General features: G+C 44.8%; 2 protein-coding genes across 2 annotated transcripts; both read right to left on the bottom strand.

The window, feature by feature from the left end:
• Window positions 1–14,428: 14,428 nt before the first annotated feature.
• On the bottom strand, window positions 14,429–17,427 carry LOC104605662 (formiminotransferase cyclodeaminase-like protein). Its single transcript, XM_010270509.2, has 3 exons — window positions 16,933–17,427; window positions 15,860–16,275; window positions 14,429–15,193 (listed from the first exon to the last, which is right to left on the bottom strand). The coding sequence occupies exons 2-3, from the start codon at window positions 16,248–16,250 to the stop codon at window positions 14,679–14,681; spliced, it is 906 nt and encodes a 301-aa protein (XP_010268811.1). The 5' UTR covers window positions 16,251–16,275; window positions 16,933–17,427; the 3' UTR covers window positions 14,429–14,678.
• On the bottom strand, window positions 16,935–17,378 carry LOC148803473 (uncharacterized). The gene has a single exon (XM_088896143.1). The coding sequence runs from the start codon at window positions 17,376–17,378 to the stop codon at window positions 16,935–16,937; it is 444 nt and encodes a 147-aa protein (XP_088752269.1).
• Window positions 17,428–25,804: the final 8,377 nt, after the last annotated feature.

Raw genomic sequence — 25,804 nt, 5'->3', positions numbered from 1 at the left:
TGACCGTCTGGTTGTTAAGCTCCCTGTAGTCTACACAGAATCTCCAAGTCCCGTCTTGCTTGGGTACCAAAAGAACTAGAGAGGAGAAGGGGGAGCGGCTGGGGCGGATGATTCCTTGCTGTAACTAGACCTGTTCATGGGCCAGGCCGGGTCGGGCTTTTATTCATCATTAACAGAAATATATTAGGCCCGAGCCCGAGCTCGGCCCGACCAACGGGCCTACAACTTGGGCCTGAGCCCGGCCCTAATAAAAAGCCCGAAGCTCGAGCCTGAGCCAGAAGCCCGACCTAATAAAAAAAATTAGAATTTTTCCCTATTCAATAATCAATATAAATCAAAATTTATTTACATTAAAAAAGTATAAATTCAAAATTTATTTATATTAAAAAAAGAATATAAAAAAGGGAAAGAGGATGTGGAGAATAAGAATTCGGTTGGAAAAAGAAGGGAAAGAGGTGAAAAAAAGAGGGGTATTCAATTAGGGTTTTTAAGTTTCGTTATAGGTCGGGACAGGCTATTTAGGCAAATCCCGAGCCTGACTCAAATTTATTGCGGGCCAGGCTTTTTGGCCCGCGGGCCTATATACCTATTTAAGCCCGTCCGGGGGTCGGGCCGGGCCGGGCCAGCCCGTCGGGCCACCCGGCCCATGAACAGGTCTAGCTGTAACATGTCTGCGCACTGCCTCTCTATTTCATCTTTTTGCCGATGTGGGTAGCGGTAGGGCCGAACAACAATGGGATCTGATCCAGTTATCAGAGGAATTCGGTGGTCGTAGGCTCTGGAAGGGGGAAGCCCCTTGGGCTCCTTGAATACTGCAGAGAAATCTGTAAGGAGCCTTTCCATATTCGTTGCGCGTGAGACCTCACCCTGGAGTGTATGCAGCTACGCCTTTGTTCCTATTCTGGTTCCCTGCCATGTAACTGGTTTCCCATCCAGGTGGAAAGTCATTGTCAGGGCGTTGAAATCCCAAAGGATGGGCCCTAATGTGATCAACCACTTGACCCTCAGGACGATGTCAAATTCATCCAAGGAGAGTACGAATAAATCAGCGCGGAAGGACTCTGATCCGACCTGAATTTCGGTGTCCTTGCAGATACTGGGGCTGTGAACTCTTTCCCCGTTGGCCACGGCTACCTTTAACTGCGGTCTGATTTCTATGGGTAAATTTAACTGGCAGGCAGCTTGTTTACTAACGAAGTTGTGAGTGCCTCCGGAGTCTACTAGAATACGGACTGGCTGTCTTGCTATCAACGCCCTTAGTTGCATGGTTTGGGAAGTTTTGATCCCCGTGATGGCGTGGAGGGAGATCTCTGGTTCTGATGTTGCAGGTTTGTCCTCGTCCTCGGGTTCCTCTACCAGAAGACAGAACAACTTCTTGCACTTGTGCCTGGCGAAGTATAGATCATCGCAGTTGAAGCACTGCCCCCTTGCGCGCCGTTCCGCCATCTCGGCTCGGGTCAGCCGCCTAATGGGGGGTGCAGTCCTGCTACTTCCCATGCTTGATGCTGATCTGGAGGGGTTACCCGTAGGAAGCCTTTGTTCTCTGCTGGTGATCGAAGAGGGAGTCACTCCAGTTGTCTTCGAAGGTGTCCATGTTGATGCCGACCATCCTATACTGAGGTTCCCGTGGGAGAGCCGCATCTTCCTTTCGAAGGCACGTGCGAGGTTCATAACTGTGACTAGATTAGAAGGGTGTTGCATCTCGACGTCCACTCTTAGGGGTTCCACTAACCCTGCTGTAAACATGTCGACTTGCTGGTCTGGGCATACCGAGGCTGCTCTGGCGAGAAGGGTTTGGAACTGGCGTTGATAATCCGCCACAGTTCCGGTTTGTTTGAGGTTGATTAATTCGCCCAATGGATTTGTCAGCGGGGGTCCAAACCAGAGGAGGCAATAGGATTTAATTGTTCCCAGCTAAGCCCGGGTTCTTCCTGTTCTAGACGGTAGAACCAGAGTTGTGCCTCTTCTGTGAGGTGGAAAGCGGCCAGATTGACCTTGTCTCTGTTATCGGTGAGCTGGTTGCGGAAGAATTGCTCGCAGTGATACAACCATCCCAGTGGGTCTCCAGTGCCGTTGTAGGACGAAAACTCTAGCCGACTGTATTTGGGGATAACAGCGGTAGTCGGGGCAGCGATCTGATGTTCGCCGGACGTTTCTGCCCAGTCCGACCTGCGGCTGTTGTTGGTGGCGGTTCTTTCTGAATTTCATTCTTTATTGGATAAGAACGTCTCCAGCAAGCGTCGAAGCTCCTAGACATCGTCCTTGACCTCGCGAACCTCCATGCTGGTCTCTGCAAGTTTGTGTTCCAGTTCGTGGACCCTGGAAGACAGCGGCTCCTGTTCCCCCATGACGGTAGGCTCTGATACCAGAATGTTATGGACCCGGGTGTAGGATCTTGTCATGGGTCGGTCCACCGGAAGAGACTCCTGCTTTCCCTTGCCCTTCCCCTTGCGTACAAACCCTATTGTGGCAACCGAGTGGGTGATTTGTCCAAGAGATCACCCAAACTCTCCTTACACCTTTCTTGGTCGAAAACTCAATGCCTTTATTTCAACTAATAGCTCCTTAAATAGGAGATTACAAAAGGGGATTCCTTGTTGGATTCGGCTAGGCTAGGGTAATCCATATCAAACTCAAACTCCTACTTCTAAATAAATTACCTACTTCTAATGGTTACACAACTCCTACTTCTAGTGGCAAACAAAACTCTTACTAAGAAGAAAAGATAAGATAAGGATAAGGGATGAGGGATAATGCAGCTGGCGGCGAGTTGGCGAGCAGAGTTGTTGTGGCAAGATAAGTGTGGACCCACCCTGCTGAGCTGTCGTGTGGGCCCCTCTCTAGTGTTGCTGCCGGATGGTGCGCGCGTCTCCTAGGTGCTGCTGCCGGGTGGTGCGTGCTGTTGCCTATGCTTGCGTGCGTCCATAACACATTGGAACTACCTTCGCTGAACCCACCAACCTCCCTCCGGTGGCCAGCCATGGTCAACTCGAAGACCTGATGCAGTGCATGCAAGCCATGTAGGCCCAAATGCAACAGTTCCAGCAACTTCAGTTTCACCAGCAGCAAGTTCTGCACAAAGTGTCCCAGCATCAGTATCAACAACAGTTTCCTTCGCTCCCTCCTAGGCATCCAGCTGCACAGCCAACCAAGCCTCACCGCCGAAGTGAACTTCCTTTCCACCGAGGAGAGACCTCGGTATCATCCCATGGAAGGAAGGAAAGACCCCCTACCCCCACCTCGTGGCCTGCAGCTAGGTCGGGGGCCTCCCAGCCGGTTAGGCCAGTATCAGCTCGACACTCGTAGTTCGAACCTCTACTTGCCGAAAACCGGTTCGAAATGCTAGCCGACGACCTGGAACAAGGTCCCTCTATTCGCAACTACCGATAGCCGTCCGAGCATTTCCCTAGGCCCATCGAGCTCAGTAATACCAAGGCCAACAGCACCAACGCCGAGCCAGCTAAGAAGTAGCGAAGGCGTCGCTGAGCTGCCACCCGCGACCTGCCCGAGCTCAGAGGCAAGGTAGAGGTGAGTTTGAGCGAGGTAAAAGCTACACCGCTTCTTTCAGTTCCCTCCCCTGTCACCAGAGCTCCTTGTTGTCCCCATGCCAAGGGACTTCACGCTCCCCCTGCTGGACAAGTACGATGGGTCCTTTGAACCCAATGACCACATGGACGCCTTTCAGTCCTAGATGCATCTGGGCCAGAGCGAGCGAGTCTTGCATGTGCGTGGCCTTTTCCATCACTTTCAAAGGAGTAGCCCGCACTTGGTACCGAAACCTCGCGCCAGGTTCAATAAGGGGTTGGGCGCAGTTCGTGCAGGTCTTCACCTCCCACTTCGTCACCAGCAAAAGGTGTCCGAGGACCCAAGAAAGCCTCCTCAGCATAGTCCAAAGGGAAGGAGAGTCCATTCGGAACTACATCAAGTGGTTTAATGACGCTTGCCTGCAGATACCCGACCTAGACCCTGCAGTTCGGCTCACTACGGCCAAGCGGGGCATTTCCCACAAGGAGTTCAGGTGGCACGTGGTGGTCAACCAACCCAAGACCGTGACCGAGTTCCTCGAACTGGCAGATCGGTTCATAGGGACAGAGGAAGAGATCAACCAGAAGGGCGAGCAGGCCCTTGAAAAAATAAAAAGGGAACCGAAGCCCCCAACTCCAAGTGACAGCAAGAAGAAGAAGGACCTAGCTCGGGGGGCAAAGCCAATTCAGCCTTTCCGACCTTCGGTAGCAGAAAGGGATTATACACCCCTCAACACGAAGCGGGTTGAGATCCTCATGGCGATCAAGGATGCCCCATATGTGAAGTGGCCACCTTGACTTAAGGCCGATCCCAATGTTAGGAACAAAAACTTGTATTGTAGTTTTCATAGAGATCACGGTTATAGTACCAAAAACTGTAAGAATCTCCGCGACGAGATAGAAGAACTTATCCGTCGCGGATATTTGAGAAATTTTGTACAGCATAATAATAGTAATAAAGAAGGTCGGCACGGGGAGCAGAGTAAGGAAGCTCCCGACACCAGCAGACAAACGGAGCAACCGCAGAGGCAGCCTCTTGACGAGAGACCAGTCTGGGGGACCATCCATGTAATTGTCGGAGGATCAATTGTCGCTGGCTGCACCTCGGCAGCAGCTCGGTCATTAGCCCACGAGGCCGCTAGAGAAGAGCTTAACCCCCCAAAACGGTCAAGGAAGGAGGAACTGATCTTCTACACCGAAGACGATGCGTGAGGAGTCCATTACCCCCATGATGACGCGCTCGTCATAAAGATTAAGATCAACGACTTCGAGGTCAGGCGCGTCCTAGTCGACTCGGGCAGCTCGGTAGATATTCTCTTCAAGGCAGCCTTCGATCAGCTACGGCTCCAAGAAAGTGACCTGAAGCCTACAAACACTCCACTCGTGGGATTCAGCGGCGAGGAGGTCAGGCCTTTAGGGAGAGTCGCTGTACTTGTGGAGGTCGGCACCTAGCCTAGTGTGGTAAGGCTCAGCCACGAGTTCCTGGTGGTCGCGACCCCCTCCCCGTACAACGCAATAGTAGGTCGGCCCATCACCCATGCCCTACGAGCAGTAGTCTCCACCTACCATCTGGCGATGAAGTTCCTTACAGACTTCGTAGTCAGAGTAACACGAGGTGATCAGCTCAAGTCTTGCAAGTGCTACATAGCCGCCCTCAAAGGAAAGGCCAAGGTAGCAGATGACCTCGAGCTAGAACAGCCTGCGAAGTAGTTCACGGAGTGAGCCACGCCTACCGAAGAGACCATCCCTGTCCCGGCTTTGACAGAGGACCCAGATCGGGTACTTCAGATCGGTGCTTCTGTTGAAGAACCCCTGCGATCTCAACTGGTAAGTTTCTTACTAAAAAATTTAGATGTTTTTGCATGGTCAGCGGCAGAAATGCCCGACATAGACCTCAACATTATAACTCATAGGCTCAACACTGATCCTGTAGTTAGGCCTGTTAGATAGAAGAAACACAATTTAGCCCCAAAGCGGTGGAGGGCAGTCGGCGAGGAGGTCGGGAAGCTCCTTGCAGCCGATTTTATCAGGAAGGTTCATTACCCGAGCTGGGTGGCCAACCCTATTCTGGTGAAAAAGGCCAACAGTAAGTGGCGCATGTGCCTCCACTACACCGACCTGAACCGAGCTTGCCCAAAGGACTGCTTCCCACTTCACAGGATCGACCGTCTAGTCGACACGACCTCGGGGCATGAGTTGCTGAGCTTCCTGGATGCCTATTCGGGCTACAATCAGATCAGGATGGACCCAGCTGATGAAGAGAAAACTGCTTTCATAACCGAGTTTGGCCTGTACTGTTACAAGGTCATGCCCTTCGGGTTGAAAAACGCTGGTGCCACTTTTCAAAGACTTGTAAACAAACTGTTTGAGCCAATAATTGGCAAAAAAGTAGAGTGTTATGTAGACGATATGGTCGTCAAGACCCAATTCTCACATGAATTAATACAAGATTTACATTCAGTTTTTGAAATTCTACATAAATTTAATATGAAGTTAAATCCAAACAAGTGTGTCTTCGGTGTCACCTCGGGTAAATTCCTAGGATACATCGTTAACCGGCGAGGCATTGAGGACAACCCGGAAAAAATCAAGGCCATCCTAGAAATGAAACTACCCCAGAAGTTAAAGGAGTTTCAGAAGCTGAATGGCCGGTTAGCCGCCTTGAGTCACTTTTTGTCCAAGTCAGCAGATCGCTGCCTGCCTTTCTTTAAGGCCATAAAAAGCAAAGGCTTTGAATGGACCAAAGAGTGCCAGCTCGCGTTCGACGAGCTCAAAAGGCACCTCACCAGCATCCCAGTCTTAACCCGACCCGAAGTGGGTGATGTTTTAGAGCTATACCTCTTGGCAAGTGACGAGGTGGTCAGCTCGGTACTAATAAGAGAAGTAGATTGGGTCCAATGACCCGTTTATTATGTTAGTAAAGTGTTGCAGGGAGTAGAGACAAGGTACCTAGAGATAGAAAAGTTAGCCTATGCACTGGTTATAGCAGCCCGAAAGCTCCGCCCATTCTTCCAAGCTCACACCATCGTTGTCCTTACCAACAAACCTCTGAGGCAAGTTTTGCTCAAGCCCGAGGTCTCGGGAAGGTTGACAAAGTGGGCCATCGAGCTTAGCAAGTACGAACTCCAGTATAAACCGCGAACTGCTATCAAGGCCCAAGCCTTGGCAGATTTCATCGCAGAATGCACCTTTAGCTCCGAAGTCCCCAGGCCTATGGAACACGAGGCCCCCAGTACGGGAGAGCTCGGGGTTCCCGGGCTGGTTGAACTCGAGCGCCGTGAAGTAGCAACCAGCGCGGTATCTCTCCTAGTTAGGCCAAACCCAAACTGGGATGAAGAACCCTGGAACCTTCACGTAGATGGCTTGTCAAATCGGCAGGGCAGCGGAGCTGGGATCGTTTTATACGGGCCTAGCGGTGTGAGATTGGAGTACGCACTACGCTTTGAGTTCTCAGCATCCAACAACGAAGCAGAGTACGAGGTGCTGCTAGCCGGGCTGGATCTGGCAAAGGAAGTGAAAGCCAAGCACGTCGTCGTCTGTAGTGACTCCTAGCTCGTGGTCAATTAGGTTCTGGGCGAGTATGAAGCTCGCGAGCCAATCATAGTAGCATACTTAGCCAAAGTAAGAGAGGCTCTGCTCAACTTCCGGTCACACTTCATCCAGCAAATCCCGAGATCAAAGAACGCTGAGGCCGATGCCCTATCACGATTAGCCAGCACGGGAGATAACACCATGAGGACTGTGTACATAGAGAACTTGCCTCAGCCTAGCATTCTCAAGGGGGCAGAGGAGGTAGCTCCCGTCATTCAAGCAGAGCCGAGCTGGATTGATCCGCTCATGAGCTTCCTGCTACACAGGACCCTCCCTGTAGATCGTAATGCCGCCAGGAGGGTAGAAAGTCAGGCAGCCAAATATGTCATGATAAACGGACGGTTGTACCGAAGATCCTACACGCTCCCCTACCTGCGCTGCCTGCGACTCTCTGAAGCCAAGCTCGTCCTCCGTGATACTCACGAGGGCCTTTGCGGTGGACAGCTGGGGGGCAGAGCCCCCGCTCAGAAAGCACTATGATAGGGGTATTACTGGCCAACAATGAAGGTAGATGCGACCGAGCTCGTCAAAAAATGCGACAAGTGTCAAAAGCACGCCAACATCCACCACCGGCCTGTTGCCGACCTAAAATACCTCACTAGCCCAAGGCCATTCGCACAATGGGGGATTGACCTACTCAGTCCATTCCCACCAGCAATAGGACAAAGGGGGTTCCTAGTGGTGGCAGTTGACTATTTCACAAAGTGGGTTGAAGCTGAACCTCTCGCAACAATCACGACTCGAAACGTGCAGAACTTCTTTTGGAAGAACATGGTGTGTCATTTCGGATTACCTCGGGTACTGATCTCCGACAATGGCAAACAATTCAAAGACATCAAATTCCAAAACTGGTGCCAAGACATGGGAATCCAGTAGAACTTCACCTCAGTGGTGCACCCTCAGGCAAACGGTCAGACGAAAGTCACGAATAGAGCTATTCTCCGCGGGTTAAAGGCATGCCTAGACCGAGCTAAAGGACTATGGGCGGACGAGCTGCCCAATGTTCTATGGGCTTACCGAACCACAGAGAAGACCGCCATAGGCGAAACCCCCTTCAACCTTACATACGACACTGAAGCAGTCATCCCAGCCGAGATTGAAGTCCCTTCACTGCAACTGGAAGCGTATGATGACAAGGCGAACGAGGATGAGCTACGCACCAACCTTGACCTACTTGATGAAGTAAGGAACCTCGCATACATCAGGACCGCGGCCTACCAGCAGAAGGTAGCTCGGTACTATAGCGCCAGGGTCAAGAAGCGGAACCTCCGCGTCGGCGACCTGGTACTCCGTAAAGTTATGGTACTTGAGCCCGGTGTTGGCAAGCTCAGGCTGAACTGGAAAGGACCCTACCGAGTCAAGCGAGTGCCCGGGGAAGGAACGTATGAGCTCGAGACCCTAGAAGGAACGTACGGGCGTGGAATATTGTCAACCTAAGACAATATTACCCATAAATCACCAAATTGAGTAGACCACGAGTCGCTCCTAGAGCCTAAGGGCCAATTCGCCGAGCTAGCGAAGACCTCAGCAAAACGAGACCTAGTCACCCCCTCGGCAGGGGCAGACTTTAGGAGAATGGACCACGAGTCGCTCCCTCTAACCAAAGGGCCAACGCGCCGAGCTAACTGAAGACCTCGGCACTATGCATGACTTAATCGTCTCGTCAGCATAGGCTTAGTATGCCAAGGACAAAAGGCGTCTCGAGTACGAACTCTCTGACGCTTAGCCTACCTAAACACCAACCTAAGTAGCCAAGTAGACAGGTCGGGCATGTGCCTTACTATGTCCACCTCGGCGTACGTTGTAAAATCTTATGATCACCCCTACTAAGTACAGGGAAACAGTTCAGGGTGACAACAGTAAAGGGACGCCCACCTCAAGAACTAAACTCGCTAGCTCGATAGCTCGGGATAAGACAAACACTTCGGCAGAAGAGAATTACACAAACACTTAGCAAAATATGTACTCTCATTAATAATATGTGCTTTCATTACAAAAACCTCAGTACAAAGGATCAAGAAAAAGAGAAAGTAAAACTGAGCTCGCAGGCCCATAGTACAAGGAGCACACAACTACTTCGAAAGCTTGTCGACATCACTCAGAGCCTCTTCGAGGGTATTAGCCAGGTCGGTAGCACCAGCCTCCTCATCGCCGCCCTTCTCTTCGGAGTCTGGGTCATCCATGGCCTAGCGGACCATGTCATCTGTGATCGTCCAGGTGGTGATGGCACTTGTGTCGAGGTCGGGGTATGTATGCCTTATCAACCACCTGCTGAGCTTAAACCCCCTACGGTAGACCTGCGACATCACGTCATCAAACCTAGATGATTTGACGTAGTCGATGATGGCTTGGGCCTTCGTCTCCCCGAGAGCTTGATCGAAGATCTCAGTCTTCTCCTTAATATCAGCTTTGAGGTACTCCACCTCGTGCTCCAGGGCCTCCTTGGCTTTCTTAAGTTTCTGCACCTTGAGCTGCGAAGCCTCCTGACCCGCCTTGAGGCTCTCCACCTCGAGCTTTAAGGCCTCCTGGCCTACTTTGAGCCCGTCCACCTCGGCCTTCAGCCTGTCCCTCTCACGGGCTAGCTCCTCCTTCTCTAACAATAGAACTTCAATGAAGCTCTTCTAAGCTGTAGCGTCACCTTCCAACTGATGGATCTTACACCGAGCTGCCCTCAGATCAGTATGAGCTACACGAGATGACTCCTCAGTAGCCAAAGCCCGCCTCAGATATCGGTCAGACTGAAGGGTCAACGAGTAAACGACGATGTTCACTTGGCAAAAGGAGGTCGGTCAGTACCAAAGAGAAAAGAACGAAAGAATGGGAAAATGATGATTCTTGAGTGTGAACTCACCACCATAGCATGGGTTGCAGCGCGGGCCCCAAGCTGACCAAGGGTGAGATCGGTCCAGTCTGTAACCTCTGCGGGGTAGACAACCTCTTTACTTTTTTGGAGGCTACACTAGGGGATCAGGATGCTCTCCTCCTCCTCCTGGCTCCCCGAGCTGGACACCACCGTCTCAGCAGCATGATGGGCCGATTCTTCGGAAGCCTCAACAGCAGCTTCGGCGGGATTAGGAACTTCGGCAGCAGCCCCAGCTGGCTCAGTGACCAGCTCTGCCGCCACCTCAGGCTCCTGAGATGGTAAGTCCCCCTCCAAATCTATCACTGGAGGGGCATTAGGGAGCTTGAGCTCCGAAATGGGAACCTGTGGAAGCCCGGGCCCCGAAGAAGGAACCTGTGGGAGGTCGGGCTCAGGGGTGGGGGTACTTGGGGGCTCTATTCGCGCCTTCTTGGCGGTTCGCTTCTTCCTCTTCTTCATATGGCGAAGGAGCCTCTGACTGGTAATCCTCTCTTCCTCCATGGGACCTGCAATAGAGCTCGGTGTCAGTAAGCTCGAAAACACTTAGCTGATTAAGCGAGATGCTAAGGTAAAAATAGACCTACCCGGGATCAAACTGGCTTGAATGAGCTTCTCTTCGGCAATGTAATCTTTATGATCGAAACCAACCTGAGCCCATAAGCAAAGTGTTTCCCTCGTCTTCCTATCGAGAGTAATGCCGGGGTCTTGAGTAGCCACCCTCCAACTAGTAAGGAAGGGCCACCCCGTGCTGCTCCGGACTACAAAGTAGTCCCGCTTCTAGGCCGGGACCTTGCTTGGGAATTTATGTAACAATTTGAAGCCCGGGCGGGGGGACAGATAGTAGGTCCGCCTGTGCTCGAGGAGAACGCCCGAGGCGCTCTTATTTATTGACAAAATAGAACAAAGGATATCTATATCTAAGGGAAGGTTGTATTTTAAACAATGGGAGATAGTCCCAACCACGTTTCGAATAGAGTTTGGGTGGAGTTGGTCCAGCGTGACGTTAAAGCATCTCAACACCTCAGGGATAAGGAGGTGAAGAGGGAGACAAAGCTCGCTGACGAGTTGCTCCCTAAAGATCACAATCTCATCCAGGCCGTGCTCCCAAGGGAAGTTGCCAGTAGGAAGACTATATGAGTATTCCTAAGGTAGGTTGAAGTGCTGGATGAGGTGCTGAAGTCTCTCCAGCGTCATAGAGGACGAACCGAACTGATCTGGCACCCGACCTCGGTGGGAGGTGGACGCCAGCCTACCCGAGGTCACCTGTGTCTCGTGGGAAGGCTGGGCAACAACGGGGTCACCCTGACCCGAGGTACCCACCTCGGGCTCATCTAAGAGACTATCCCCGCTAGACATTGAATGAAATGAACTGAAAAAGGAGAAAGGGAGGCTCGGGGACTCACCGAGGAAAAACGCAACCGAACTAGAACTGGACAAGTTAGAAGACTCGAGCTGAAGACTCCAGACGCGAGCTCAAGCTAGACAAAGGATACTTTGTGACGGAAGAAAATGACCAGGGTCCCCCACTATTTATAGCCACTAGGCCCGGGCACCAACGGTCATGATCGAAGAAATTTGACGGTTCTCAATAAAACCGGTTGTGAGGCTCTCGAGGTGAAATCAGTTTAGCGCGTTTTTTGGCGTCCGTGAAGTCCAGATCGTGTGACATCCGCGCGTGAGTTGTACGCAGCCCGGGTTTTTCCTTCCGAGTGAATCGAGCGCCAGACCGGTCTAGCCAACGGGTTGCCCGACAGGGTGGCATAAGTGTCGAGCCAAATCCACACGCCGCACCGTGAACTCCCTGCGCTGGGTCAACACCCCCAGCACGGGGAGTGGGGGGCAATTGATGGAGGGTGATTTGGCCCGACCTCGTAGCACAGGGACACGTGTGTGTGATCTGGCTTGACGAACAGCTCAGCCTAACAGCACAACCGTGACTCGATGGGGGGGACCCGCCGAGTCCAACATTGGCCGCTCAGCGGGTTAAGCGACTCGCCGGGGACTAGCGCCCGGCCAACCTTGACTCCCACCAAGTGTAGGAGATCCCGAACCCCTCTCGGGGCCCGAACTCCTCTCAGGACTCGAGCTCCCCTTGAGACCTGAGCTTCCTCCTAAGGGGCCCTGAGCTCTCCCTTCCTAAGAAGGGAGCACCCCAGCTTTTGGCTAAGTGTCCCGAGGGAGAAACACCTCGGGGCAGCACCGTCGAGATTCCTGTTCGAACTTGCTTATGGCTCGCCTCCAATGCGGGCACCTTGGTATACCTCGGCACCTCGGTGCAAGACAAATCCGCCCTAGGAAGTTCAGTGTACGGTAGCACGGCAGATTGCAGGGAGATCTGCCTGACATCCGTACCTACCGGATCTGATGGCAGTGCTCGGATCCCTTGCCAGACGGCGTTCTGCCTGCCGTCTCTGAAAAGCATGGCATGCCTGTCGGAGTCTGTACCTTGCAGTAGCAGCCTGTAGCAGTAGCCTGCACCTGCCACCTCTGCCCTGGCGGTAACGGATAGCGCAGTGGCGGTTACACCTGATGTGATCGAGCTTCGGTATAAAAGGACCCCAACCCTCATGAAGCAAAGGTATTGAAGCTAGCACTTTCAGCACTCTTAACTCTCTGTGTCTTTTTTGAATTTTCCCCAGAGATCTAACTTAGCCATCGAAGTGTTCCCTCCGGGAGAGCTCCCAGGGAACCCTTCACCTTCTTCTTCCTCTCAGGTGCCGTTCATCACTGATAGGAGCCAACTCTCAACCAACTAGGAATGCCCAGATTATGCTGCATCAAGACCCAAATAAAATACAGGTCCATAGTTTACCTGTAAGTCTGTAACTAAGATAATTTCGTATTAGATATTCAGAATTGTCATTCTTTGAGTAAGAGATTTAGCAAGTTTATTGTCAAATTACCAGAATAAAGGCTTGTCAATATATGGTAACAGGGTTTTATTGAATCACACCATATAAGTGCCATGAATAAATTATAGTGGAGCTGGGTTCTCTTTCACGTGGTTTCTTAATTCTTATCAGTTGACATCTGTGTGTACTTCAAACCAAGATGAAAGGTAGGGAAGAAATGGATGGTTGGACTTAGGACCACAATGGAAAATGAAAGGCACTTTTTTTTTAAAAAAAAACCCTTGAATTTATTTGGGGACACTACCAGAATGATCTTTGGATTCAGTACAATATTACCAAGGTATGCGTAGACTTCACGGATTAGATTTTTTTTAAAGAAATGAAAATGTTCAAGGAAAGAATGTGACAAAGAAGATGAAGAGCCCAATCTCTTTGTTCTTTGTTAACATTCATAAAAGAATCAAAAATAAAATTGGCTAATGTGCAGGATTGGAGGAAAAGATTAAGAGCCCAATCCACTCTTGAAGAATGTCAATTTTATTAATTTAAAGAAAATTAATTTTGACCTCTTCTTGGCTTGGGTCAAGGGATCACATTTCATGCCATGGACAAAATCTAAACCATCAAGCCTTCTTGGATCTCGATAATGGTAATTGAGATAATTTGACTTGGCTGATTGAGTTACAACTTGCAAGCAAATCAAAATGATGCAAAGTCTTGTGTTGTTATGTTCCTGAATAAGTTATTTTTAAAAGGGTTTCTAGCGATAAAGGCAACTTTTTGTCCTGAATATTAATAAAGTGTAAGATTTTTATAAAATAACTAAAATAAGATAACTATTTTAGAAAAATATCAGAAAAGGGCAGTGGCACTGTTCATCGTCTTCCTCTGCCTTCCTTTGTATTCATGCCAGCCATTTCAACGAGTCAATGGGTCCCGACAGTCCATCCCACGTGCCGGAGGCTCCAGAAGTTATCTCTCTGGGTTTACAAACCCAGCACCTAGGCATTCCCTGCAACCCTCCAGAAGTTATCTCTCTGCATTTGCAGAGAGAGATGATTTCAGATACCCAAATAAAACACTCTCCGTAGCCGTAAGAAAACAATGGGAGAGAGAGGCAGAGAGATGATTTCAGATACCCAAATAAAACACTCTCTGTAGCCGTAAGAAAACAGTGGGAGAGAGAGATGATTCCGGATCCGTAGAACTATAAAAACACCACTAAATAAAAATAAATTAATACTAAATAGTAAAAAATGGGTCTGCAGCTGACCTATAACACTGTGCAGAAACGATCGTTACGTTAGTCAATGGCCGTTTTCTTCTTCAAACTTCAAAGTTCAAAAACCTTTTATTATTTTAAGCGACCTTGCAAACCTAGAGAGAACTTCTGGACCCTCCTGCACGTGGGATGGACTGTCGGGACCCGTTGACCCGTTGAAATGGCTGGCATGAATAAAAAGGCAGAGGAAGACGATGAACAGTGCCGCAGCTTTTTTCGATATTTTTTGAAAAAAGTAATCTTATTTTAATTATTTTATAAAAATATTACTTTTTATTGATATTCAGGGCAAAAAGTTGCCCTTATCTGCTAGAAATCCTTTTTAAAATAGCATTGTAGCACTAATGAAACATCAACAAAATCCGAGGCCAATAACATGAACTCTAATAATCCCAAAACAAAGATAATATTAGCCCCCCAAATTTTCATGAAAAATCTACATTGAAATCGTCCCTGTATCAGGACGAAAGCCCATCATCAGATTCCATTATTGCCTCCTAAACCACTGAAGATTTTCTTCTAATAACAAGGTGGTTCCAAATAACTATGGGTTCCTAGTTCTGATCTACTTAAACAAGAGAACCCAATTTCAAATAAAAGTTTCCAATCGTCTTTTCCCGTGAAAAATCAGTGTAGTAACCCTTCCCTACAGCCATCCCCTCTTTAGCTGCAAGTCGTTCAACTTCTGCCTGAACTTGATCAGCTCCAACCCTATCTGGTTCCAACAAATTACAAGCAACCTCAATCAAGTCATCGCCATGTGTAAGCGCCATGGCTTGCACTGATGCAAGCCCGCCTCCTCTTGCACTGACCTGCCTGGCAATTCTACGAACAGCATTGATATCAGAAGAAAAGACAGGGACGTTGTAATTATCAACCCATTGGGTCGCTCCAATCACCATAACACCTTTGGCTCGAGTTACTCTTGCTGGGCCCTCATCTGGCTGTAATGTCAGAGATTCAGATACAGGTCCTCCTGACCATTGGTTTCCTTCAGTGTTGGGCTTGAAATAGCCCAACTGTCTTCTAATTGAATCAAGTGTTCTCCCCTTTTCATTAGCTGCTCCATATAGAAATGTCGGCACTGCAAGATTTTATTATCAGTAAACCAAGGATAAACAAATAAAATTTTTGAGTATTATAAGCATGGTGGAACATATAACAAAACTCTCAACATTAAGAAGTCTTTCTTAACAATGAGCATTGCTTCTAAGTATTGTATTCAATTTTTTTTTTTTTTTTTGTTAAGTAGTATTGTTAGAGCTTCCAATATTTGTCTTTAATTATTGCAATCTTGAACATATACTAAAAAGGGAAAAGGAATGCAAGAGTGCACACTGAAGAATAAAGGCCTTTTGCTTCTCTAGTGCTCTGGCTGCACTCCTGCCAATCAGTTTCCAGTTGTTCAACTATCCACTTGGTCATGCCACATATTAAACTCAAACCCAGAGGACTCCTAGTTCTAATTGTTCATTTGGTTGCTCTATCAAAGATAAAAACTCGCTAAGGTCATCCATCCTGGATGGCAAACACCGTGGGACACTTGGAAAGGTTCCCAAGTAACAAGGGAAAGCGGTAATGCAACTAAAATCACATGTAATTGGCCCTTTAAGGGGTATTAACAACATATGTTAATCAATTATCAACATTTAGTATATTTGTAGCATTGCAGCTGTTTTCAGTTTTGTTGAATTGAGCTGAAATTCTTCCAGTTTTATCTAGAATTGCTACCAAGGCAGATAACAAAAACCTTGAAGTTTGGAGCCAATATCAGCTGCAACGGTCTTTGCAAGCAGAGCAACTTGTTCCAGAGATGTTTGTGCCAGAGGATGGAAGCAGATGTGATCAACAACTCCAAGCCGAGGATGACTTCCACTGTGTGATTCCAGGTTGATGGCTTCGAAAGCTGCATTAACCATGGAAAGCACAGCTCCTCTCAAAGAAACAGAATCCATTGAGGGGTTTGGGGCCAACTTAGAGACCAGGGTGTAACCGACTCGGTTGTATGTTTCATCTTGGAACTTGTTGACGATGGAAGCTTCCCGGTAAAGCAAGGCAGCCTGTTCAATCGACTCCAGTGCTGCTCTATTTCGACTTTCAGATATGTAGACTTTGCAACAAGCAAGCATTGACTTCAGCATTTTCCTTGCTTCTCACCCCTCAAAACTGCACAATGAGATGGATAGTAGATAATAACAATGATACGAAAAGAAATCTTGTGGCTTCTAAATTTTCTTGGACCACAAACCTATCCACTCAATTGTATTGATGGTACAACTAGGGAGAAACATCCAAACACCCCAGCACCAAAAACGAAAATGGGGGGGGGGGGGACGAGATATTTTCAAGAAGAATATCTCAAGCACATCCGTTTGACATCCTTTATCTGAAGCACATCGTAATAATGCTTTTGGCCTCTAAAATTCTTTACAAGAAATCCATTGTCTAGGTAAAGCAACCATTCATTGAGGCAAGTCTGTAAATAGGTCAATGTGGGTATTCTGATATTCTCTGTCTGTGTGCGTATGTGTTCTTTTCTGATTTTCACTTAATAGCTTAATTGTAAAAAAAGTCAAGTTTCTTAACTTCCAGTCAAGCGACAAACACCTAGTAGTAGAAGAGACGCCCACCTATTTGCAGGAAGCCTAAAAAATCTCTTCCAGAATATAGTTTTCATAAGCAAACATTGAGTTTCACTACGTACATTTAAATAGTTTTGCAGTTATTTCGAAAGACGAACAATTCTGATCAATATACAATGGAACTCAATAAACAAATTTTACTGCAGCTCTTCACAAAGAGAGAAAAAAATAGTAGAAATACCATCAAAATTCGAAGTCCCTGATGTCAGAGGACCCGGGAAACCCTTCGTACTCCAATTTCATGGACAATGTAGCGGAAATAGCCTTAAATTTCGACCTCAGCGCATCCATAATTTCCTGAACACTCTCGTTTTCTGGATCCTGAATTGGGTATTTTTCAATCAGTTCTTCCATCTGTTTGATGCTTTTCTGAATCCTAGAGGAAAAGCAAGTGGGATCAACTCGAATAGCAGAATTCCAGACATCAACGCACCCTCGATAGAACCCTACTTCCTCCCCAACTTGGAACCCTAGTTTAAGACCCACTTCTCTCCCTTCCTGCCTCCCTAAGGCCAGTGCGTCGTTAAATCCGTCTCTGTAACCCTCCTGAAAATGGGTTTCCTCTAAATTAACACAAGCATCGAAAATGTCATCCGAGAATTTGGCGATTGAGGACTTAGGTTCCATGGTTAATAATGGAGATTTGACGACACAAAACTCACAAATGGCGTGGATTGGTTCCCACAACGAACGGTACTGTACATGGTAAGATATGATGGACGAACGGTACTGTACATATGGTCCCCGTCTATAAAAGGGACGGTCCCCGTCTATAAAAGGGACGGTCCACATTTCAATATATTTTTGTGGATGGTTCACATTTGGTGAAGACAGTTTGTCGGAGTAATGCACCAGTTTGTCGGAGTAATGCACCTGTATTATATTGGTCTAATATTCTTATTTTACTTAAATTTTTAATATTTTATCAATTAAATAACAATTTTTAATGCTAATTCTAACACAAGTCCGATGGTTTTCCTTTTCCACTCTTTTTTCATTATTTAAATATTATTTTAAATATTTTATCAATAAAATATTTTTTAAAATTTTTAATATTTAAAATGATATTTTTTAATTATTTAAAAAATACAATTATTGCCTATATATTAATTTATTGATGCCTTTTTTCAATTTATTTACCATATAAAATGCAAAAATTAGACATTTGTGATCGACTGTGTAGATCTCCCATCAAATGTATATGAGATACATGGAATCAAAAAGTGTGGTGTGGACTCCACACCACACCTATAGAGTGTGGACTGGTTTGGTCCACACAATCTATCCAAAGGTGTGGTGTGGACCAGTCCACACCCACCAATTTCTCATCTACACTATAGAACACCCTCTAAATTGACTATTTGACAAAATGCTTTTCAAAATTGTGTGTAGGGTATGATATCCAACCAAATCTGCTCCCAACAAATATATGTTCCAACATAAACATAATCTAACACTACACATTTCACACATGAGAGTTTGAGATCTCCTACCAACAGAATATGCTTCAACCATACATCTCACCATGAGACTGGGACTCATGGGAACCCTTATATGAGATGTGTGGTGTCAGATTGTATTAATAGGGTGTTGGAAAGTATTTTCTTGCTAGGTTATTCGAACTCCATGCATAATGTTGTCTCTTGGTCTTATCTCATGGTGAAACATTGAGGGGGCGTTCTTCTTCTAGATTTTGAGAGGGGAAAAGTTGGTCAATGGGATTTTGATTCCCATTAACAAAGAATCTCATGTTCTTTTTTCAGATTTATGTGGGGATTAGGGAAAGTTTATGTTCCTGGGTAAATGATACCCATAGGTCTTGTTAGTTTGTAACACTGCAGCTAACCTAGGTAAGTACACTTACCTAAGTAAATGTCACCCAGGAAACATTTACCAAGGTAAGTGAACTTACCCATGGACTTTTGATTTTTAGGATTCCTAGGTAAATAATAAATGGCAGTTCTACCCACAAAAAGTAACTATTAAAATGGGTAAAATGGTCCCATCATGTTTTTGTAAAAATTTCTCCGAGCTGGAAAAGTTACTTACCCACCTGGGAGATAGGTAAGTTTTACCCAAGAAAGTAAGGGCAACTTTACTATGGGGCTCATTGCTTAATGCAAAAAGAGCATAGGAAAGTTAGTCAATGGGAAAAAAGTTACCCAACTTTCCTATGCATATTTACCTGCAAATGAACAAGACCAAAGTGATACCCATCCCCTAAGTGGGTAAATAACTTTTCCACCTGGTGGGAAAGTTTCTAACACTTGAATGGGACAAAAGTTCCCCTTTTAATAATGAATTTTTATGGCTAAAATGGTCATTGTGTTATTCACATGGGAAATAAAAGAACATGGGTAAATGCACTTACCTGAGTAAGTCTTTCCTATGAAACACTTACTTGGGTAAGTGCATTTAAGTAACTTATCGAAAAGCAAACGAGGCCTGAAATGTACGATGTTGGGGAGTTCACCTTTGCCCCCACAGAATGCACCCCAAAAACACCCCATATGTACATCTCAACGTGCATTGAGAACATCTTCCATACTTGTCATTGGGAGATATTCCTAATACATGATTGGACTATGCTATGGGACGTTTTTGGGGTGCATTCTGTCGGGGGCAGATGTGACTTAGTTGGATCTGTTGAAAGCATGTTTGGAATATGTTTTGTTAGGAGCATATTTCAATACATCAATTACTACAATCCATCCACCCTTTAATTTTTTGTTTCATAACTTTTTAATAATCTAGATCCAATGCAAACATGAAATGCCCTCATTTGATATAGGAGCATGAGAATGGATGGGGAGAGAGTAAAAAAAATTTAGTCTGATTAGAGCAACCATACTCTCCTCATTCAAACCATGAAAACAAAGGTTTGGAGGAGGAGGAGGTTCCAAAGAGGGGTTGGGATCTTCTATCAACAAAACGCTCTCAATATTGTTGTAACCGGCCACTGCAACCACATTATTGGGAACATCTCTCCCATGAATGAAAAGAAAGATGTTCCCAAAGTACGATTGCAATGACTGGTTGGGATGTTGGCACTTTGTGGTAGATGATCCGAAACTCTCCAAAGAGTATATGTCATTTTCTTCCCCTTTTCTTTTCTCTTCTTTCCTCTTCCTTTCCCTTTCTTTATTTCTTCTTCTTACCAACCGCATTCAAATTTTGATAGATGATTCTCATCTCAAGTACTAGTCAATGTATCATTTTAGCAATTGGCAAACAACTCCATTGATGCTATGTTACAGAGGCTTATCATATCATTCTCAACCATGACCGTATGTGATTGCTCTTGGAGTGTGAACTCAGCTAGAGAGTGATATGAATCCCATAAAATAGGATGAAATGGTTTAGGGAGTGCAAGGGAAAGACAATGCCCAATTGCCATATATATTCATCAGTGGAGCGTTCAATCAAAGAAAGGGCTTGCATACTCATTGGTGCTCAGGTTCTAAAGTTGAATTGGTTGAAGTTCTTACTTGTTCTTGTTTCTCATGTATGGTTCTGTTTGTATCAAGGGGGCACTCGTTTTTTGGATTTTGAGAGGGGGGAAGTTGGTGTTGGTCGATGGGATTTCGGTTTCTATTGATCAAGATACCCATATTCCTTTTTTAGATTTATGTGGGGTCCATGGAAAATTTATTTTCCGTAGGTATCTCTAGGTGGGTAAGTAACTTTCTCATTTGGGGGAAAGTTGTCAACACTTAGATGTGTCAAAATTGCCCCTTTTAATAATAGATTTTTATGGCTAAAACAATCATTATCTTATTTACCTAGAAAATAAAAGAACATGACCTAGGTAAGTGCATTTACTTGGGTAAATAACTTCCCAAAAAGCGAATGGGCCCAAAATTTTGTTAATTTGTTTGGTTCAAAGATTTGGTAAAGTGTGTTTCAAGCCATTTTTAGGTCTGAGAAGGGAGGTACTTAATCCATTCTCCTATTCTAGGCTCAAACATGAATAAGTAGTTATTTTCCACTTATTGTGTGGTTCCACCACACTTATTTGAATAAGTGCTTAAAATAAGTACTACCAAATAGGGCAAAGAGAAAGAATCCTCTTCTCTCCTCACTTTCTTTTTCTCCTCTAATCACTCAATTATCAATACACAATTAATGGTAATTGCAACTAGACCTATTCACGGGTCAGGTCGGGTTTTTCCCTTACATTAATAGAATATGCTCAGGCTCGAGGCTGAGCCTGGCCCGACCATCGAGCCTAGGTCTTGAGCTCGAGCCTAGCCAAAAATTTGGAAAAATATTTTTTTTCTTTTTTTATTCAATTAAAAACTATTGTATTTATATTAAGAGACCTCAAAACCTAAAAAAAATAATGAAAAATCTCACTATTACTTGAAAAAAGAGAAAAATATTTTATATATATATATATATATATATATTACAAAATAGGGAAAATTACACTTTAGTACCCTGAACTTTGGGGGTAGTGTACCAGAAGTTTCAAACGTGTTGCTGTAGTACCTAAACTTTCAAAAAGTGTCAAGTTGGTCCTTATTGTTAACCGACTGTCAGTTATCTGTTGAAAATTAGGAATGGCAATAGGGTGGAGCGGGGGTCTCCCCATCCCCGTCCTCACGGGGATCCCCATTCCCCAATATTTTTTATAATGTTAACCATTTTGTTTTTATTTTTTATTTTATTAAAAAAAGTAAAAATAATATAATTAAAATTTGCAATCCTATTAGAAAAGATTCAAACTTATTCAACCATATATATAAAAATATTAATATATAGATGTATGTGTACATATATGCATATATAATGTATGCATACATATATATATATATACGGGGCAGGGATCGGGGTCCCCGTGGGCGGGGAGTGCTCTCCTTGTCCCCGCCTCGTCCTCGCTAACAGGGATGAAAATTTCCCCATCCCCATCCCCGCCCCGAATGGGGCGGATCCCCACGGGGATCGGGGAGATGGGGAAAATTGCCATCCCTATTGAAAATGTCAAAACTACCCTTCAAAAGAAGACATTGTTCATTGTCTTCTACCTTGAGACTGAACCAGATGAGGTGTTTGAGATTCTAGACTAATGAAGTCATTGTCTTCTACCTTTAGATTTGAAACACATTCTTATCTAGTTATTTCTTTGCTTTTAATTATTATTTCCCACAATCATATTTCATGTTTTTTCTCTCTATTTCTTTGAAGATAACCGATTCAGTCTCAAGTTAGAAGACAATGGACAATGTCTTCTTTTGAAGGGTAGTTTTGACATTTTGAATAGATAACTGATGATCAGCTAACAGTAGGGACACTTTTTGAAAGTTTAGGTATTGTAGTGACACGTTTGGAAGTTCAGGTTGTAACTTGACACTATAACCAAAGTTCAGGTTACTAAAATGGAATTTTCCCTATAAAATATATCTTTATTATATAATGCATCGTCAAGTCGGGCTTGGGCTCGGGTCGGGCTTTTTGGAGAAAGCCCAAGCTTGGACTAGAAAAAGGTTGGGCCCAATGTTTTAGGCCTGAGCCCAAGCCTGTGGGCTTGAAATCTTGTCCAAGCCCGCGACTTAGATTAAGTCGGGCCGGCCCGGGCCGTCAGGCTACCCAGCCCATGAACAAGTCTATTTGCAACACTTCACCCACTCCCCCCTAATTAAATATGAACATACCAACAATGAAAATTAAAGTACAAATTATGCGATGTTTTGAATTTTAACAAATGGTGCAAAGGGTGGAAGTGTCCATGTTTAACGGGGTTGCAAGGGAGTGTTGTGATTGTGGTTCTAGCATATGTAGTGGGCAAAGATCAAACTTATATCAGGTCTCTAAAACCGCAAATAAAGGTTGTTTTAGGTTTTGACTAGTTTGAGGGAGTAAGCAAGCTTAAAATCGACCCCCTGAAGCAATTTTGAAAAAAAAAATACGTTGTGTTTGTTTGAGGTGTAAATTCAAATTTTATGCCCATGGAAAATGTGAACTGGTTCAGTGGTCGATGAAAATTGGGACCGCTTGTTTTTGAAAATTTACACCGACCATGTTTGGTTGTCAAGATGTAAAATTCAATGAAAATATTTTGAATGCCAGTTACCCTTGTAGCGGTGAAGACAATAAGCTTGAAAGTTGTCATTCCTCATATCCGCTCCTCAGATCGGAGAAAATGGTGGAAACACCCTAATCGACTGTTGTAGTGGCTGAGAGGAGGTGCGAGCAGTGAGTTGTCATTCCTCAGATTGGAAAAAATGGTGGAAATGCCCTAATCGATCGTTGCAATGGCTGAGAGGAGGTGCAAGCAGTGAGTTGTCATTCCTTAGATCTGCTCCTCAGATCGGAAAAAAATGGTGGAAACGCCCTAATCGACCATTGCAGTGGCTGAGAGGAGGTGCAAGCAGTGAGTTATCATTCCTCAGATCCGCTCCTCAGATTGAAAAAAATGGTGGAAACTCCCTAATCGACCATTGCAGTGGCTGAGAGGAGGTGCGAGCATCGCCTTTTACACTGACAGAGAAGGCGATGGAGTTTTACATTGACTTTATCAGTGGGAACTTTCCACCGATTCTCAATGTAAAACTCACCCTAAGTGGAGTTTTACACTTATTTAAGGTGTAAAAGAACACCTAAAACAAACATTCACAAATTCGAGCTGGGGTATAAAATTTGCCCCGGTTCTCATTTCCATCGAAAACAAACGCAGCCTTAAGAAAAAGTTAGTAGGTATAAAAACACATGATGCACATATTAAGCGATATCCGCACGTATGGAACTGTGGCATGTTATAGAATAGGCTATGATTAGTTATGAAATGCAAAATCTAATCTAAGTTATTATACTAAAGGAAAATTCCAAATCTAATATATATCTATTAATGGAATTGGTCGATTCATGGCACCTTGTCGTTTGAGAAAACAAAATCTAATATCGCACGTATGCTGCACACCCCTCTTTCTCTTTCTCCCCTTTCCTCTCTCCTTCTCTCCCTCTCTCCCTCCCTACCTTTCTCTTCGTGTCCCCCTCTTTCTCTTTCTCCTCTTTCCTCTCTCCCTCTCTCACTCTCTCTTCATTTTTTATTTTTCCCTCTCTCCCTCTCTCTATGTTTTTTCTTAGTTTATGTTTTCAGTCTATGTTTTTTCTTTCCCTTCGTTTTTCATTTCATTCTCTTCTTGATTTTATTGCAGAGATGATCAAGGCTAAAAAGACATGCTGGAAAGAGGGGAAACTTCGACCAAGGGTCTTATTACAACATTTCGTTCTCTTCTCTCCCTTCGTTTTTCATGAAGTTGGTGTTCTAGATGAAATTGGGCGACTGGTTGTTTTTTACATTCACACAAAGAACATGAAGCTCTCTGAAGATGTAAACTCGGGATCTACCCTTGTTTGGCATATACCTTTTCTTTTTTTGTATCTGTCAAACTGTTTTATTTAATTATTGTCCTGGCTCTTTTGTGCAGGTTGATTTGGAAAGGAATGCAAAGGACACTCATGGGCATGTTGGTGCTGATCTTGGAGTTGCCGTCTTCAACCTTCAACCCTTATGTTCAGATCTGGATCAACAGTTGGCTTAGTTCTAGATCAACAGGGTAGGGCGTTATGAGCATCCCTTGACGTTGAACGTTATCATCTTCAACCTTCATCGCTGAACAACGATGCCATCAAAATCTTAAGTCAAGATTAGGTTGACAGTAATTTTGTTCAATTTTTAATTTATTTACAATTATATGTTTAACTTGATTTGATTTAATATGCATGTATTAAGGCAACATGTTGGATGGAAGGCCACACGTTGGCTAATATGGACACATTATCGATTTTTTTCTCCACGACCTCACTGTTGCGCCAACCGTCAATTGTGATTATTTTCCCATTGGATTAATAATAATTAATTTAATTTAATTTTTCTTTTGTTATTTTTGTAGATTTTTGTTCTCTTTCTTTCATTTATTATTTGTCAATATTTTATATTTTCATTTATTTTTTATTTTTCTGATAGCCGGCAACTGAAATATAGGCTCGACGGTTGATTGGTTGCAGTGATAGCTGGTGGAAGCGACTCCCTGATAATTTGTTAGTAGCGAATATATGAATACTCTATTTTACAAGCCCCTAGAAATTATTGACTAGAGTTTCCAACTTCTCTGGATCTTCACATCACAGTAAGTGTCATGGAGATTAATTAGCAAGTCTATGTTCCTTGTTGGTTCATTCGGATTTCAGCATGATGCCAATGAGATACTAAACTTTTGTTATTGATGTTTGATTTTGAGCTTGGTGGTCCTCTCTCCTTGATAGGTTCTCTCCTGTAGATGAACCTGTGTGACCATGAATGTTGCCATTTTCGGATGGTGAAACTAACTGTGTTCTCTTTAGTAGATGAACCAATGAGATACTAACTATGTTCTTTTCAGTAATCAATTTGGACTAGGTTGATAATTTGTCAGCATGATACGAATGAGATACTAACCTTTTGTTATTAAAGTTAGATTTTGAACTTAGTGGTCCTCTCTCCTTAACAGGTTCTCTTCAGTAGATGAACCTGTGTGACCATGAATGTTGCCATTTTCGGATGGTAAAACTAACTGTGTTCCACTGGTTATGTCATTTTCATCATTTGAAGCCAATAAAGAAGATACTTCCGGAGTTTTAACTTCAGTTTTCTTTTGTTCTAAATTAACAGAAATCTAAATTTAGACAAATAAATAATCTAGATAAATGGATATAGATAGATAGATAGATAATTTACAATATGCGAAGTATTTGTGGAAATGCAGTCCTATAATCCATTAAGTTGCATAGATGAAAAAATCCAATTGATATAAGGCTGATGCCGGAGATCCTAATAGAAGTTACAAACCTTTTCCACCAGATGTTTTCTTCTCTTCTTGTGGATCACTTATTCCTGATGGATTCTCAGAAGCTAAGCCTGCATGTAACAGAGGCCACTGATGCTTCTAAAGGTTTGTTGAAAGCATCAAAATCAGCGTTTTGTTTCCCTGTATTAATCCAACTACCGGGTTAGAAAAGATGAGTGCTCTTATTTTTTCATGGAAGTAGATCATTGGAGATGTCTAGTAATG

The sequence above is a fragment of the Nelumbo nucifera genome, chromosome 1 (genome assembly GCF_055504915.1).
Source record: "Nelumbo nucifera cultivar China Antique chromosome 1, China Antique-T2T, whole genome shotgun sequence".
NCBI classification, from domain to species: Eukaryota; Viridiplantae; Streptophyta; class Magnoliopsida; order Proteales; family Nelumbonaceae; genus Nelumbo; species Nelumbo nucifera.
The sequence above is the reverse complement of the archived record's forward strand: the minus strand, read 5'-3'. Positions and strand labels throughout refer to the sequence as shown.

Bases quoted from the DNA above. Each gene is read 5' to 3' on its own strand.
- LOC104605662 (XM_010270509.2), bottom strand. From the start codon at position 16,250: ATGCTGAAGTCAATGCTTGCTTGTTGCAAAGTCTACATATCTGAAAGT. The intron at 15,194-15,859 runs GTTTTTGTTATC...AAAATCTTGCAG, and splicing joins TATTGGCTCCAAACTTCAAG to TGCCGACATTTCTATATGGA.
- LOC148803473 (XM_088896143.1), bottom strand. From the start codon at position 17,378: ATGGAACCTAAGTCCTCAATCGCCAAATTCTCGGATGACATTTTCGAT.